This window comes from Octopus sinensis, linkage group LG7 (assembly GCF_006345805.1).
Source record: "Octopus sinensis linkage group LG7, ASM634580v1, whole genome shotgun sequence".
Lineage (NCBI taxonomy): Eukaryota > Metazoa > Mollusca > Cephalopoda > Octopoda > Octopodidae > Octopus > Octopus sinensis.
Window position 1 is genome coordinate 29,811,562 of NC_043003.1, and position 15,035 is coordinate 29,826,596.

The 15,035-nt window shown below is 37.7% G+C and overlaps 1 protein-coding gene across 3 annotated transcripts in view; it reads right to left on the bottom strand.

The window, feature by feature from the left end:
- LOC115214304 (SLAIN motif-containing protein 2) overlaps nt 1-11,790 on the bottom strand; it is a 114,207-nt gene extending 102,417 nt beyond the window's left edge. For 2 of the 3 annotated variants that reach the window (XM_029783472.2, XM_029783471.2), the window contains exon 1: nt 11,067-11,790. In XM_029783472.2, coding sequence (XP_029639332.1) covers nt 11,067-11,437 — 371 coding nt within the window. In that variant the 5' untranslated portion in view covers nt 11,438-11,790. The remainder of the gene's footprint in view (nt 1-11,066) is intronic. The other variant, XM_029783473.2, reaches the window with a different exon arrangement.
- Between the last annotated feature and the right edge of the window lie 3,245 nt (nt 11,791-15,035).

A 15,035-nucleotide genomic window follows, 5' to 3' on the forward strand; every position in this document is an offset into this window, starting at 1 on the left:
CAGATGCCCTTCCTGTTACCAAGCAATGTAATATTTCACCATGGCCAAACATCTTTTTGCAGATTATTGACAATGAATGACATTGCTTGCATGATAGTGACACTCATAACTATCATGTGATGTCAAAACTAGGAGTTGCAAACATACACACATATACAAATATATTATTATTTCCCTTAGGCATAGAGATATTAATAACCTGATGTCAGAATTCAATATACATATGCTTCAGAACAAAGCATCAGTTGAGTATAGAGCAGTAATAAGAAATTAAAATGACAAAGAAACAAGAAATTACGTCATGAACTTTATGAGTTTACAGCCACTCCTGCTTTAAGATGCAATAGAGTGATACACAAATGCTCAACTATGAGTGTATAGTTTCTTATAGCAGAAACAGCTGTAAGCTAATGAAGTTCATGACAATTTTTTTATTTCATTTTCATTTTAATTTATATATAATATATTCCAAACTTGTTCCAGTTTCTGCCAACCAAATCCACTCACAAGAATTTGGTCAACCCAGGGCCATAGTAGAAGAGATGTGCCCAAGGTACCACACAGCCATGCGCCTGCACAAATATAACTATGTTTCTTTGTATTAATATTCAAATAGCGGCAGACCTTGCTATCAATTTCCTACTTCAATGTTAATGATTAAAACACTTGAGTATTGCTGTTGTTGTTGTTATGGTAGTAATAGTTGCTATTGCTGTCTCAACAGGAAGCAGAATTAATGAGTGTTCCTATGTAACATTGATAAGTGTGCGCGCGTATGTATGTGTGTATGCATACATGCGTCTTAATTATGTTCTTGTGGTTAAATATGTAGCTATATTAGTGTGTTTACCATTTGTTGATGCAGACCATGAGTTTTCTTAAATACTGATGTTTCAGACATCTGCGTGTGCATGTAGATGAGTGTATATGTATTCATGTGTGTGTATTTATAAATAACAATACTAGAGTTTATTAACATAAGAGTAGGAAATTGGTAGTTTGAGTAATAGGAAGAAATATAATGTATGTTTGTGTGCATGTGTGTGTATATGTGCATGTATACATACATACATATATATATATATAGCTAAGAGACAATAACTCCAAAGAGACCACTGACATGAACTTAGATTACGAAGTCAATGGGGAATATACTGAATATTGTATATGATAAATTCTTAATTCATTAAAACTTCTCTTCTGGACAGAGAAAGCAAGCAAAAGCCTAGTGATCATCGCTAGCAACTGTGAATGAGAAGAAGAGACAATTTTAAGAAATTAGCAAATTTCAAAGTTGAATTAACATTCTTAAGAAAAAAAAACAGTTTGATTTTTACTTCAGAGAAGAGGGAGAGCTTTTCAGGCTCGGTTTGGCCACAAAGACAAATCATTAACATCATTGCATCACCATTTGTTATCTACTTTCTATGTCTGCAGTGTTTAGGTGTTGGACAGCTCATTGCTACATTCTGAGAAGGACTGGAGTACCAAATCTCACTGGTAAATATTACTTCTTGTTTGGATTCTATGGCTGGTTGCCTTTATTAACACCAGCCACCTTACCTGGTTTTTTCATGGCACCAGCTCCAAGGAGATTGCCATGTCTTCAACACGACCAAAGGAAATATACCCAGTGCAATCTGTTAAGTGTGGGGTTGATTCCACACTTAACTGATTACACTGGGTATATTTTACATGGTACAAGCTCTGGAGAAGGTAGGGGTGAGATGTGAAGAATAAGTAAGAAGTGGATAAATGATGAAGGTGGATGAGGATTGTCAACACCAAATGGCCTAAGAAGGAGTATAGGTAAAATGTATGAAGTATATGCATATGTGGTGATGTCCCTTAATCAAATGTCTCACGAAAGGTGAGCAAAGGCTTTAAGGACATGAGAGAAGGGATGGAATGTCTGTGAGATGATCATATAGGAGCAGTGAATCATATTGGTACATGCATGTGTATGTACATGTGTGCATGTGTAAGTATGTGTATGTATGTAAAAAAGTGAGAGAGGTGTGGTGGAGTGTTTATGAGAGGATCATAATTATACATCCTCAATTATACTGGAAATACTATGTTGAAAAGAGATGATCAACTGCTCACTTAAGTCACGCTGGTAGCATAGTACAGTAAGACAGAAGAAAACTATAACTGAGAAATGACCAATAAGGGGCATAAGAGATAAAGGCTTGAGCAATCATGACTTGTGTGCATGTGTGTGTAGATTTTCTACTTGGCAAGCACTGACACTCAACCTACCCACGCATGCATGGAAGATGGACATTAAAGGATGATGAGGATGAGGATGATATATAACCAAGCTTTTTGGATTGGTATGGTGCAATGACCTCGTATTCATTGAGCTCTTAATTACCATAGATTAATTCTCTCTCTCACTTTGTATGTGTGTGTGTATATATATCATCATCATCATCATCGTTTAACGTCCGCTTTCCATGCTAGCATGGGTTGGACGGTTCAACTGGGGTCTGGCAAGCCCGAAGGCTGCACCAGGCCAGTCAGATCTGGCAGTGTTTCTACAGCTGGATGCCCTTCCTAACGCCAACCACTCCGAGAGTGTAGTGGGTGATTTTATGTGCCACACGAGGCTGGCAGACGGCCACGCTCGGATGGTGTTTTTTATGTGCCACCGACACAGGTGCCAGACAAGGCTGGCAGACGACCACGCTCGGATGGTGTTTTTTATGTGCCACCGACACAGGTGCCAGACGAGGCTGGCAGACGGCCACGCTCGGATGGTGTTTTCTTATGTGTCACCGGCAAAGGTGCCAGACGAGGCTTGCGAACTCGGATGGTGTTTGTTACGTGCCCTCAGCACGGAGGCCAGTCGATGCGGTACTGGCTACGGTCACGTTCAGATGGTTTTCTTATGTGCCACCGGCACTGGTACCATAAAGGATACAAATTCCATTGATGTACATCTATTTTGATTTGGTTTTGATTTTGATTTTCATTTGCCTCAACAGGTCTTCTCAAGTGTCACAATAAGGAAGGTATGCACAGGTGGACTGACTACGTCCCAGGTAGGGGCCACGGGATATGGCTTCACTAGTCTTGCCGGGTCTTCTCATATATATATATATATATATATACACACACACATATATATATACACACATACTTGCACACATATACATATATTTGTGTCTGTGAGTATATAGTATGTATGTATATATTTTTACATATAAATTTGTATTTGTGATGAGTAATGTGTATGCATTATATACACAATCTGAAAATCTTTTCAAAGTTCAAGAATTTCATAATGGTAGCCAAGAATGAAGTCAATGAAAGTGTGTGAGAGGGGAAGATGAAACAAAAACATTGCTAAATAATCCTACATCTTGCTGCTTTGTTCAGCCCCAAGGTGGTATTGACCAAGCAAACCTATGATCATTCAGACAGATGATATACGCTGCCACTGTTTCAATTAATTTTGAAAAATGAAGAATTTAGTAAAATATCTTTGTGGGTGAATTTGGTACAAGGAATCTGAAAGAAGCCCATATATACATAGACATCATACATACATACATACATATTTATATACATGGGTTGGACAAAATAATGGAAACACCTAGCATCATAATTTTGAAATATATATAAAACCATCAAAAGCTTGTTTGTTTTTATATTTTTTTTATTTATTATTAGCGTTGCTTAATATGTTTGGCTAAAATTGCTGTTTCTTTTCAGATATCATCAGAAAAAGTAATTAAAATTCATTAAAATGACAGATCTATCAGACTTTCAAAGAAGTCAAATTGTTGGTGCTTCTATGGAAGGCACTAGTGTAACGAAAACAGACGAAATGTTTGGTGTATCAATAAGTACTGTCTTGAAAGTAATGAAATCCTTTGAAAAAGAGGGAAAAACCTCCTCATTGAAACAAAACTCCGGAAGAAAACCTAAACTTACTGATAGGGAGTGTCAGACTGTTACAGAAATTGTTAGAAAGGATCACAAAAATACAGCTCCTAAAATTACTGCAGAGCTTAATAACCACCTTGAGAACCCAGTTTCCACAAAAACTATTCACCGGGAGCTGCACAAAGCCAGATTTCACAGGAGGACTGCAATCAGAAAACCACTACTTTCAAAAACAAATGTTGCAAAGCATTTTGAGTGGAGTAAAAACCTATAGAATTGGTCCCTAGAGCAGTGGAAGAATGTTATTTTCTCAGACAAGTCGTCCTTTACCTTATTTTTGACCACCAGCTGGGTATATGTGTGGAGACAGCCAAAAGAAGTATTTGACCCAGACAGCCTTCTTCCAATTGTTAAACATGGAGGATCTGTGATGATGGGGGGGGGCTTGGAAATTCACCAACCCAATGGTTTCCCTTCATGGCAGAATTAATAGTCTAGACTATTTAAGCATTTTATCTGAACAAATTCATCCTATAGATGTGGAACTGTTTCCAGAGGGAAATGCAATCTTTCAGGATGATAATGCACCAATTCACACACCTAAAGTTGTCACTGAATGGCATGAGAAACATTCTAGTGAAGTTGAACATCTTATTTGGCCACCACAGTCCCCAGATCTCAATATTATTGAACATTTATGGTGCATTTTAGAAAAACAAGTAAGGAGTTGATATCTTCCACCATCATCACTACAAGAACTGGAGACTGTTTTAGCTGAAGAATGAACAAAAATTCCTTTGGAAACAATTCCATCTTTGTACGAGTCCATACCTCCTCATATAATTGAAGCTGTAATTACTGCCAAAGGTGGTCCTAAAATAAATTTGTTTGAAATTTTAAAATGTTTCAATTATTTTGTCCAACACCTGTATATGTATGTATACTATACAAATATTACTTTAAAAAAACATTTCTTTTAATTTTTCTAAATTTAATTATTTAATCGTTACAGTTGAAAAGGTCTCAAAATGACTGAAACTGGTACTGAAATGTTCTTTATAAAATTATTTTAGCATTTTCTATTATGACTTATTTTTTCATATATATATATATATATATATAATTTTATTTGTTTCAGTCATTTTGACTGCGGCCATGCTGGAGCACTGCCTTTAGTCAAGCAAATCGACCCCAGGAATTATTCTTTGTAAGCCTACTACTTATTCTATTGGTCTCTTTTGCCAAACCGCTAAGGTACGGGAACGTAAACACACCAGCATTGGTTGTCAAGTGATGTTGGGGACACACACATAAATATATATATATATATATACATATATATATAAGGTTAATCCAAACAAGAAAACAGAAAAGACAACAACACAAGGAGGTGGAACAATTAAAGTATTATTATTAGGCGCTCAGGAAAAAGGGAAGAAGGAGGGTATGACGTTTCGAGCGGAGCTCTTCGTCGGAAACATAAGAGAAAGAAAGATCCCGAGGCGGGCGGACGTAGGGAAAAAAAACGCAACTGGTTTTCACGAGGTAAACATGCTGAAAGGCCGGAAGTCTTAGACGAGCAGGGACAGGTTTTCAAAGACAGGAGAGCGGAAAAAGAAGGTAGGTAACAACTCAATGAATGGGAAGAAGAAGGTGTGTATGTGAGTATGTACGTGTGCGTGTATGTAAGGCGACGGCGAGTAGCGGGCAGCGGCCGTAACGATGTGCGAGATAAAAAAATGTGTATATATTAGTGCGTGTGTCTGTGTAAGTGTGTGTACGTAGGGCATATATATATATATCAGCGCCGCCTTGACTGGCTTCCATGCCAGTGGCACGTAAAAAACACCAACCAAACGTGGCCATTGCTAGCCTTGCCTAGCACCTGTGCCAGTGGCATGTAAAAAGCACCCACTACACTCATGGAGCGGTTGGCGTTAGGAAGGGCATCCAGCTGTAGAAACACTGCCAGATCAGACTGGAGCCTCCTGGCCTCCCAGACCCCGGTCAAACCGTCCAACCCATGCTAGCATGGAAATGGACGTTAATTGATGATGATGACATATATATATATATATATATATACGACAGGCTTCTTTCAGTTTCTGTCTACCAAATCCACTCACAAGGCTTCGGTCGGCCCGAGGCTATAGTAGAAGACACTAGCCCAAGGTGCCATGCAGTGGGACTGAACCCGGAACCATGTGGTTGGTAAGCAAGCTACTTACCACACAACCACTCCTGTGCCTATATATATATATATATATATTATGAATTAAAAGCAGTACTAGTGTTATAAACATTATCAACCAAAATTACTCAATGTGTTTGGCTGTTTGCTGTAGTATAGTGCTTCAGGGACAACTCCCTCAGAGCACTAGGTGTTAAAACACCTGAAAGTCATAGACAGGTAAGACAAATCACTTCCAATCTCGTTCAGGAATAATGGCTACAGCAAAAAATTAGTGAAATATCGATATCCATCACCTCTGAATGGGACTGGAGGCAAGCTTTCAGATGTTTTAACACCCAGTGCTATGAAGGAGTCATCCCCAAAGCACTATACTGCAGTGCACCAGTGAACAAGCAAAACATACCATGAATATATGTGGTCAATAATATATATATATATATACACACACATACATACATATATAATGTTTGCATGAGTGTGTACATGTTTTAGTGCTTCCTTGTTTTGACATTGTATAATAGTTGTAAACAAGTGTATATTTACACACACACACACACACAAACAAACATATGCATACATATATATATAGAGATACATATAAGCACATAGACTTACATATCCATAATGATAAATGTATACAAATATACATGACGACTGTCCACTAGTGACCGAGGAAGACCATCACTGACCACTGCCCATGCAATATGTCAGCAATGCCCATGCATGAGGTTATTGCACCAGCAGCTACCTTCACCCTGGTTCACCTCCTCGGCTTCCACACTCGCCACGGTGCCCTACTACATAACTGGGTGTTGGACAATCACCTCATTGGTGGTTGCACAACCTAAACTTTTTGGTGCAGTAAGGCTTGCACAGTACCTCAACAGATCCTCTCCACTCAACCAATATGATCCAGAGACAAGCCAGGGCAAGATACACAGTACCAATATGGGTTGCAGGTTCAGGAATGTGAGAGTGCCATAATCTCAAGCAGAAACAGATTCTCAAAATGTCCAATTCCATTTCCTGCATATCTGGTTTTATATGAGAGTGACATTCCCTCAAGTGATGCTCTGGCAAAAGCTAAGGGGCACCTCACTCCCAGTGGTCTTCCCATGTTATCAGTAGCGCTCATGGGAGACCTCACAAGTGACCTGTTTATATACATACATATAAACATATGCATACATGTTCCCTGACTTTGGTTCTGGCTCAGAGGCACTGAAGATTGTAAATCTCTGAATACTTGTAGCATGGCTGAGAAGCAGATTGCAAACAAAAGAAGAGTCATTAAACAGTCCTGCTTGATTCTATCCTTTACAGGTAGCTGAACCACCTTCCATCATGGAAGCCATTATATCATTGTGGAATGATCTTATTACTCTGACCATCTTTTGGGGATACCCAAAATTTGTGCAGGACTTTCCAGAGAGCATCACAGTTAACCATATGAAAGGGCTTTTTGCTAAATCTTCATCACAAAAGCTGCATTGTGATTCAGGGTGTACTGTCTCCACCAAGTGATGAATGGGCCTGTTAAGCATGACTCTGGTAAGTATTTTGCCAGCAGTGGAGAGGAGTGAGAGTGTTTCTGTTTGCAGACAAACTCAGTGCTTTGACAAACTCTTTACAGGACGTCTAAACATGGGTTGACTGTTTTGCTAATGCTGCCAAATCCTTTGCCCTAACAATCAGCTCAAAAAAGATTGAGGTATTGCACCAGCCAGTACCTGAACACCCAAAACAGGATCCTATTGTCATACTAGACAACACCCCTCTAAATGACATGCCAAAATTCAGCTACCTGTCAAACAATCCCCAGCTTTCAACAGACTCCAGCATAGACTGTAAAGAGATCAAGACATCTGTTTAGATACAAAGATCAGTGGGTATGTGTGTGTACACACATATACACACACACGTACATACATACATTCTTGAGCCCCTAGGTCACATAAAGCCCGTTACTCGGTTTCTATGACATATAAGTGACTGAGATCACAATTCCCGTGAAAGGGACACTGGTCCATTGCAGGTTTCAAGGTTGACCCTAGTAGTTGACTGGTACTTTATTTTTTCAATCCAGAAAGAGTAGAAGGTAAACTTGGCTTTTGCAAAATTTGAACTCAGAACATAAAGAGTTGGAAGAAATGGCGTTATCATTTTGTCCGTCTACATAAACACATATGCACATACACATATCTGTACAAACATCTACAAGTTTTTTTCACTCTCTGTTTATTTTCTCTTATTCCCTTCCTGTTGAAGAACGTAGGCTTGAAACGTAAAAGACTTTTTCATTTTTCTCGAGCGTCAAACTAATACACTTGCTTGTTGTTCGTACACCTGTCTTCGTCTTTTGTTTTTCTGTAAATTTCAACTATATATATGCGCGCGCGCACATACATGCGCACATATATACAAACATTTACATCCATACACGTGTGTTTTGTGTGTGCATGTAACGTATGCGTTACAGTGCTTTCGGATAGCAAGTGCGATGCGTCTGGGGATACAAAGATAAACATGTTGACAATATAGTTGCACATTTAAAGCCTCTGTTTCTGCTGTTGATACATTGATGGGCGTGTGTGTGTGTGAGGAGTGGGGACAGAGCGTAAGAGCATCCAGATACTCCGCGCATCTAATTATTGGTTTTTGACTCAGTGAACGTCCACTACTTTCTACCAGAAAAGTGAAACATTTTTGTGTGTATATACACACACACACGCACGTTCAATTACGTCTGCTACACTTCTTACATTCCTGTATAGATATTAATGTATATAGGACACATAACTTAATGAAGTGCTCATGAAGTCGCTACACAAAAATCGAAACAGTCACACAGATACAGATATGCATGGAGCATATTTGTGCGCGCACACACATGCAGATTATATATATATATATATATATATATATATATAATCTGCATATATATATATATATATATATATAGATTGAGGTATTGCACCAGCCAGTACCTGAACACCCAAAACAGGGGACACTGTATATAGTCAGACAGACAGATAGATAGATAATGGCTAACATTGCGGTTTATGACGATTGTAAACACCTTGTATGTACAATATGTGTGCGGACATAAAAAGGGAAAACAGCTCAATATACATTTCGACTTTTTTTTTTAAGCTTTCATCAGCTGCTGTGAACCTTTCGCGTATCTACAAATACATTGCTTATAAACCTATTAATATTGGAAGTTAAACTGGGTAGCCCAAACTGTTTACAATCATCCTAAGTGTTGGTTTAAAAAAAAACATGTTCTATAATACATTATTGTAACGAAACCTTGTTAATCAACCAATCCCGTGAAGAGGACAACCTCTCCGTTAGACCTCTTGCTATCCAAATAAAGTCTACATTGTTAGTTGAGTCCTCAACTGAACTATATAGTCTTCGCAGCTCAATACCAGATAAATACACACACACACACAGTCCGACGAAAGCTACATTGCCGATTCTTTGAAGTAACCGTTAACCTTTTTCGTTGTAAAAATTAATCAAATATGTAACTCTACCGAAGAATATTTAGGGATTCTTCAGTTTAATACGTGACTATTTTTATAATATATACATAGAAAAAAACACACACACACAAGTGCATGCATTCTCCTTCACACCCAATCATTGACTGTTAAAATTCCGAACGTCACTAGACATGCCTACTTCTCCCACCACTTGTTTAGCCACAGGCTAGCTGCAATCAAAAGATAAACCAGTTGTAATCAACTCATCTTTTTGATTTTACAAACAGTCTACATCAGAATATCGTTTCTAATACAGCTATATTTCCAGATGGTTGAGTATGTTGAAGGAGAGTTGGCTACTATTTCCAGCAGGCCGGACGACTACATAGAGATTCCCTACTACACTGTATCGTCCGCGATCTTTTTCTTAACTCTTGTGGCAAATAAATTATCACCAGTATTATTAATGTTGTTATTTATTATCATTTATCAAATACATCATTTTGAATTACTTGTGATCCTTTTTTGGCAATGACATTCGTTAATTCCGTGTAACTCTTCTCACAGGCAGGACCTAAACATTGTGACCACAGGTGACTAAATACATTACCAATGACACACAATCGAGAAATGATCTCAGCAAAACTGCTTGGTACTAGCTATCTATCCTATAAGAGCCCGCCATATCAAACATTTTAAGGTTCTGTGCATCTAGTTATCTCCCTAAACTTAACACATCCACATAGTAGGCTCGAAGTCATGGATTCGTTAGTGCCCCTCATTTCTCCATCTGCATGTCTACACACATATATAGAGATGTAAACTCTCTCTCTCTCTATATATATATATATATACACACACACATTCACATACGCACAAATTACATACACATATACAAAGACGCACGCACACATACTCCATTGCAACAGTTTCATGAAAAGAAAGCCACTAAAGCTACGAAAGATTGCAACGAAGATCGTTTCTATAGAGGCTGGAAAGCTGTGAATGCTTTTCGTTGGAACTTAATTTTTTTTTCTCTAGGGAATACTAATCAAGATTAAACACCAATACATATGTTTGAGTGTGTGAAATCACACTGACACACACTTCACCATTAGCATGGATCATGTGAACACGCAAGTATTTATATATACGTATGTATATATGTCTAATAACGGTATACTCTGTTATTAGCATACGCAATAGTATTAAGTAGAAAGTGTGTATCTACAAAATTTCATTTAGCATTCACCTCGAAAAAAAATCATAAAATATATTGACAGCTTCCTTCAATTCTACTGAAATGGTCCTCTTTGCAATCTTTTTTTTTTAGTTTTGATGTCTTATTTTTACAGAAACTGTTGCACTATATGTGTGTGTGTATGTGTGTGTGTTATAAGGAATGTTCTTTCGTATGTTTTGTGTATCCGCAGAAATTCTGGGGAACGTATTTATTCATAGAACTATTTAACAGGAATGACACTTACCAGGAGAATTCATCATCTTTGGACGAGATACTATTTACATCTATAATGTCCACATCGTCCTCTACAGTTTGATGGGTACTGTTATTATTGCTGCAACTGTTGTTCTGATGTTGTTGGCTGTGATGGTTGTTGTGGTGATTGTGTTGTTGGTGGTTGTGTTGGTGGCTGTTATTATGGCCCGTCGAGCCATTGTGCTGGTTGAGCTTAGTATCCACATCACCGTTGTTTAGCTTCTGTTTACTCCGAAGCAGTTCGTTCTGTAGCTCAAGCCTCTTCACCAGTTCCTGCAGTTTACGTACCTCGGCTTGAGGGTCAACCAGGTTCGCCTCGACAGGACTGGCGGACGTTTCCTTCTTCGACACACTATTCATCTTCGAAGATGGGGGCAAAAGACAAGGGCAACCTACTTAGAACAAACAGCCCCCTTGAAGGAAAATTAGGTATTTGACAACAAAAAGAAAGGTGTAGAAGGATAGAGGCAAAATGCTCTCCTTCCCGAAAGGAAAAAAAAAAAAAAACTGACAAACCCCCCCGCGTGTGATGCCTATTTGTCGGACAACTGGGGTACGGATTTTAGATTACTGTTAATGTGAGTGAGGAAGTATGAAGTTAGTTAGATGTGTAGTGACACTAATTAGAAAGTAAAATAAGGTTTCATTAAATAGAAACTGCAGCAGACTGAGGTAAAAAAAAACTAAATGACAATCGCCCCTCCTGACAGGAAGGTTTTCATTGCGCATGCGCCTAAATTTCATAACTGTCAAAGGTTTCCTGTAGCTTTTAGTTTCGCTTTGCCTTCACATGTAAACTGATTGTTTTGTCTTTGGAAAATAATATTTGAAGTAAAATAATTAAACACTCAGGCATTGAAAATAACAAAGCTACTTTGAATACTTAGCAAGTGTTTCAAGTGAATTAAGTGATGTCAACGAAGTAGTTGATATGTGTGCGTGTGTATGTAAAGTTATTTTTTTTCATCTAGATATATTTCCCCTTTGTACGTATGGTCTATTATATTTATTCATTCACTTGTTAACACTATACTATGCCTAATGCACTTGTCTACTGACGAGAAATAACATTCTAAGTTTATTCGAAACAGAGAAAGTGAAATAAGTGATTATATATATTATTCCTCTCTTCGTTCTTAGTATATTTAGATGTTTCCGACTTAGCGGTGACAAAAACCGGGGAACACCGAACTAAAAGCATTTTATTTAGCTTCAGTTCTCTTAAATTTATTTTCAAATTCGACTTGCCACTTATTATTACTGAATCAGTATATTAAGAGTCAGTTAAATACTAGTTAAGTACTAGGTTCAATGCAAGTGACCCCACTTCCACTACCCCCACAAAAATGTCTTGAGTCTTTGTATTTGAAATCAAATTTAGGATGTGTCTATTACACATCTCTGTGCAGTGACAGAAATAGCAGGGTATCGGTCCAAATGCTTTCCAACCCTTCAGACCCGATAAAATGGCATTAGACATGTAATAGAGTAATTTCAATTTCTCCGTGTACCAACGAAAGAATCTGAATATTTATATATGGTTCAAGACAAACCCAATTACCAGACTAGAAAGGAGAAGAAAGAGAATGTGCATTAAACGTTAATAAACATAAAATCACGTTTTAATTATGCAAATAAATTTTAGCCTCATCTTTTTCAGGTGGCTGTGATGTTTTATTTTGATGATTCGGTTGGGTCAAATAAGAGTTTCGGTCTAAATCATAATTCACTTTCTCGTTTGTATTTAAACTGTCCCTACACTTGGTGAAACTCCAATCATTTAAAATATAGCACTACATAAAATAAAATAAACAAGGTAACCAGCAGAAACAAATTATCTGCTACGAGTGAGAGAGAGAGAGAGAGAGAGAGAGATGTTTACTCAGAATTACCTGACGATGAATATATATGGAATTAAAAGGGAAATTCTAAAAAGGTTGATAAAATTAGGTTAGAAGTAAAGTCTCGTCGCATTTAAAGATGGGAAAGAAACAAATGTTTCTTTGATCTTGATATATCTAAACAGATAATGTTCTCCTCGCGATAACAGAATTCCATCTATCTGGCAAATTGTTCGTCCCTCAGGCACAAAATTTTTCAGGTTTTGAAGCAAAGAAATACTCAATAATTTTTGAATTTCGCAAATAATAAGCTATTTTCCTTCTAAATAATGTTGCAATGATCTTAAATTATCATTGCCGTGATGGAGGAAGTTGAAGAACGTAAGGAAGATGAGGCAACACTTCTATATTTAATGCCATAATCTTTTCCTGAGTGAATTGAGCAATATGTGGTCTTGTATTGTCGTGTAAGAGCAATTCTCTCCTTTACAAATTTTTGCGCAATGCTTCCAACTGACAATACTTCGCCTGAACTGTTTTATTTGAATGTATTAGGTCGTCAAGTATGAAATTTGTAGTAAGGTATATGGTAAACTTTGACAGCTTCTCGTTTTGCGCCGTTATTATATTTTGACAATATTTTTTGTTAGAAAGCTGACACATCTATTTCTTTACTCTAACTCCTTTTTGCGCTTTATAAAGTATTTGTAAATCGTTTTTTGCTGTTTTTGTTTAGAGATGGATAAGTCAGAAATTCTTACAGTTTTGAATTATGAGTTCTTTTTTGGAAACACAGCATCACAGACAGCTCGGAATATTAATAGAGTATTTCATTCTAATGTTATTACACAGCAGACACTATCAAATTGGTTTTCAACATTTCATTCTGGCAAATTTTAACTTAATTGAGCAACGCGGTCGACCAGAAACAAAAGTGGATAATGACGAACTGAAAGCCACAATCGAGTTCGATCCATCTCAAAGTGCCCGTGAATTATCGTTCTTGTTTGGTGTTAGCAAGCAAACAATATAGACTCACCCAGTTCAAATCGGTAAAGTGAAAAAGTTCCATAAGTGAGTTCCACATGAACTCAATGAAAATCAGAAACAGCAACGTTTGAAAGCCTGCATTATGCTACTTTCTCGTCACAAAAATGCATCATTTTTGAATCGAATTGTAATGTGATGAGAAATGGATGCAATACAACAACCCTAAACGTTCAGCACAATGGTTGGACAAAGACGAACAACCAAAACACAGTCCAAAATGAAAAATTCATCAAAAGAAGCTGTTGGTGTGTGTTTGGTGGTCTAGCGCAGGTGTGATCCATTATTATTTCATTAAACCTGGCTCATCAATCACGGCCGAAGTATACTGCAGCCAACTGGACCAAATGATGCAGAAACTTACAAAAAAACAGCCTAGATTTTACAGTTCCGGACTGGACAAGCTACCGCTGAAATGGCAAAAGTGTATTGACAATATGGGTGCATACTTTGATGAATAAAATTATTCCTTGTATTTATAAAACATTCGCAAACTTTTTACTTTTCAACAAAATTCATACTTGACAGTAGATGATACCCTTCACATTCCACCAAACTCAGAGCATCACTTTTCAGGAGTAGGCCAAGTTTTGGATGGACTCCGAGGTCGACTTTGCTTCTTTCGGGGTCGATGAATTAAGTACCAGTTGCGTAGTGGGGTCGATCTAATCGACTAGCCCCCTTCCCGAAATTTTGGGCCTTGTGCCTAGAGCAAAAAAGATTTATGAATATGGCCGCGTGTTGAAAATAAGCATTTTTGTGAAATATACTCTATTTTTCCAAATAGTTACAAATTCGTTAGCGACTGACTCGTTTTAAAATATTCTCAAATCTTATCTATCGGTTTCAGATTTTGGCACAAGGCCAGCAATTTGAGGGAAGTGATAAATCAATTACGTCGTCCCCAGTGCTCAATTTAATCGACCCCGATAAGGATGAAAAGCAAAGTCGACCTCGACGGATTTTGAACTCAGAACGTAAAGACGAACGAAATGCCGCTTAGCATTTTATCCGGCGTACTAACGAGTCTGCCAGCTCACCGCCTTCAAATTTTACACAAAGATTTTAAA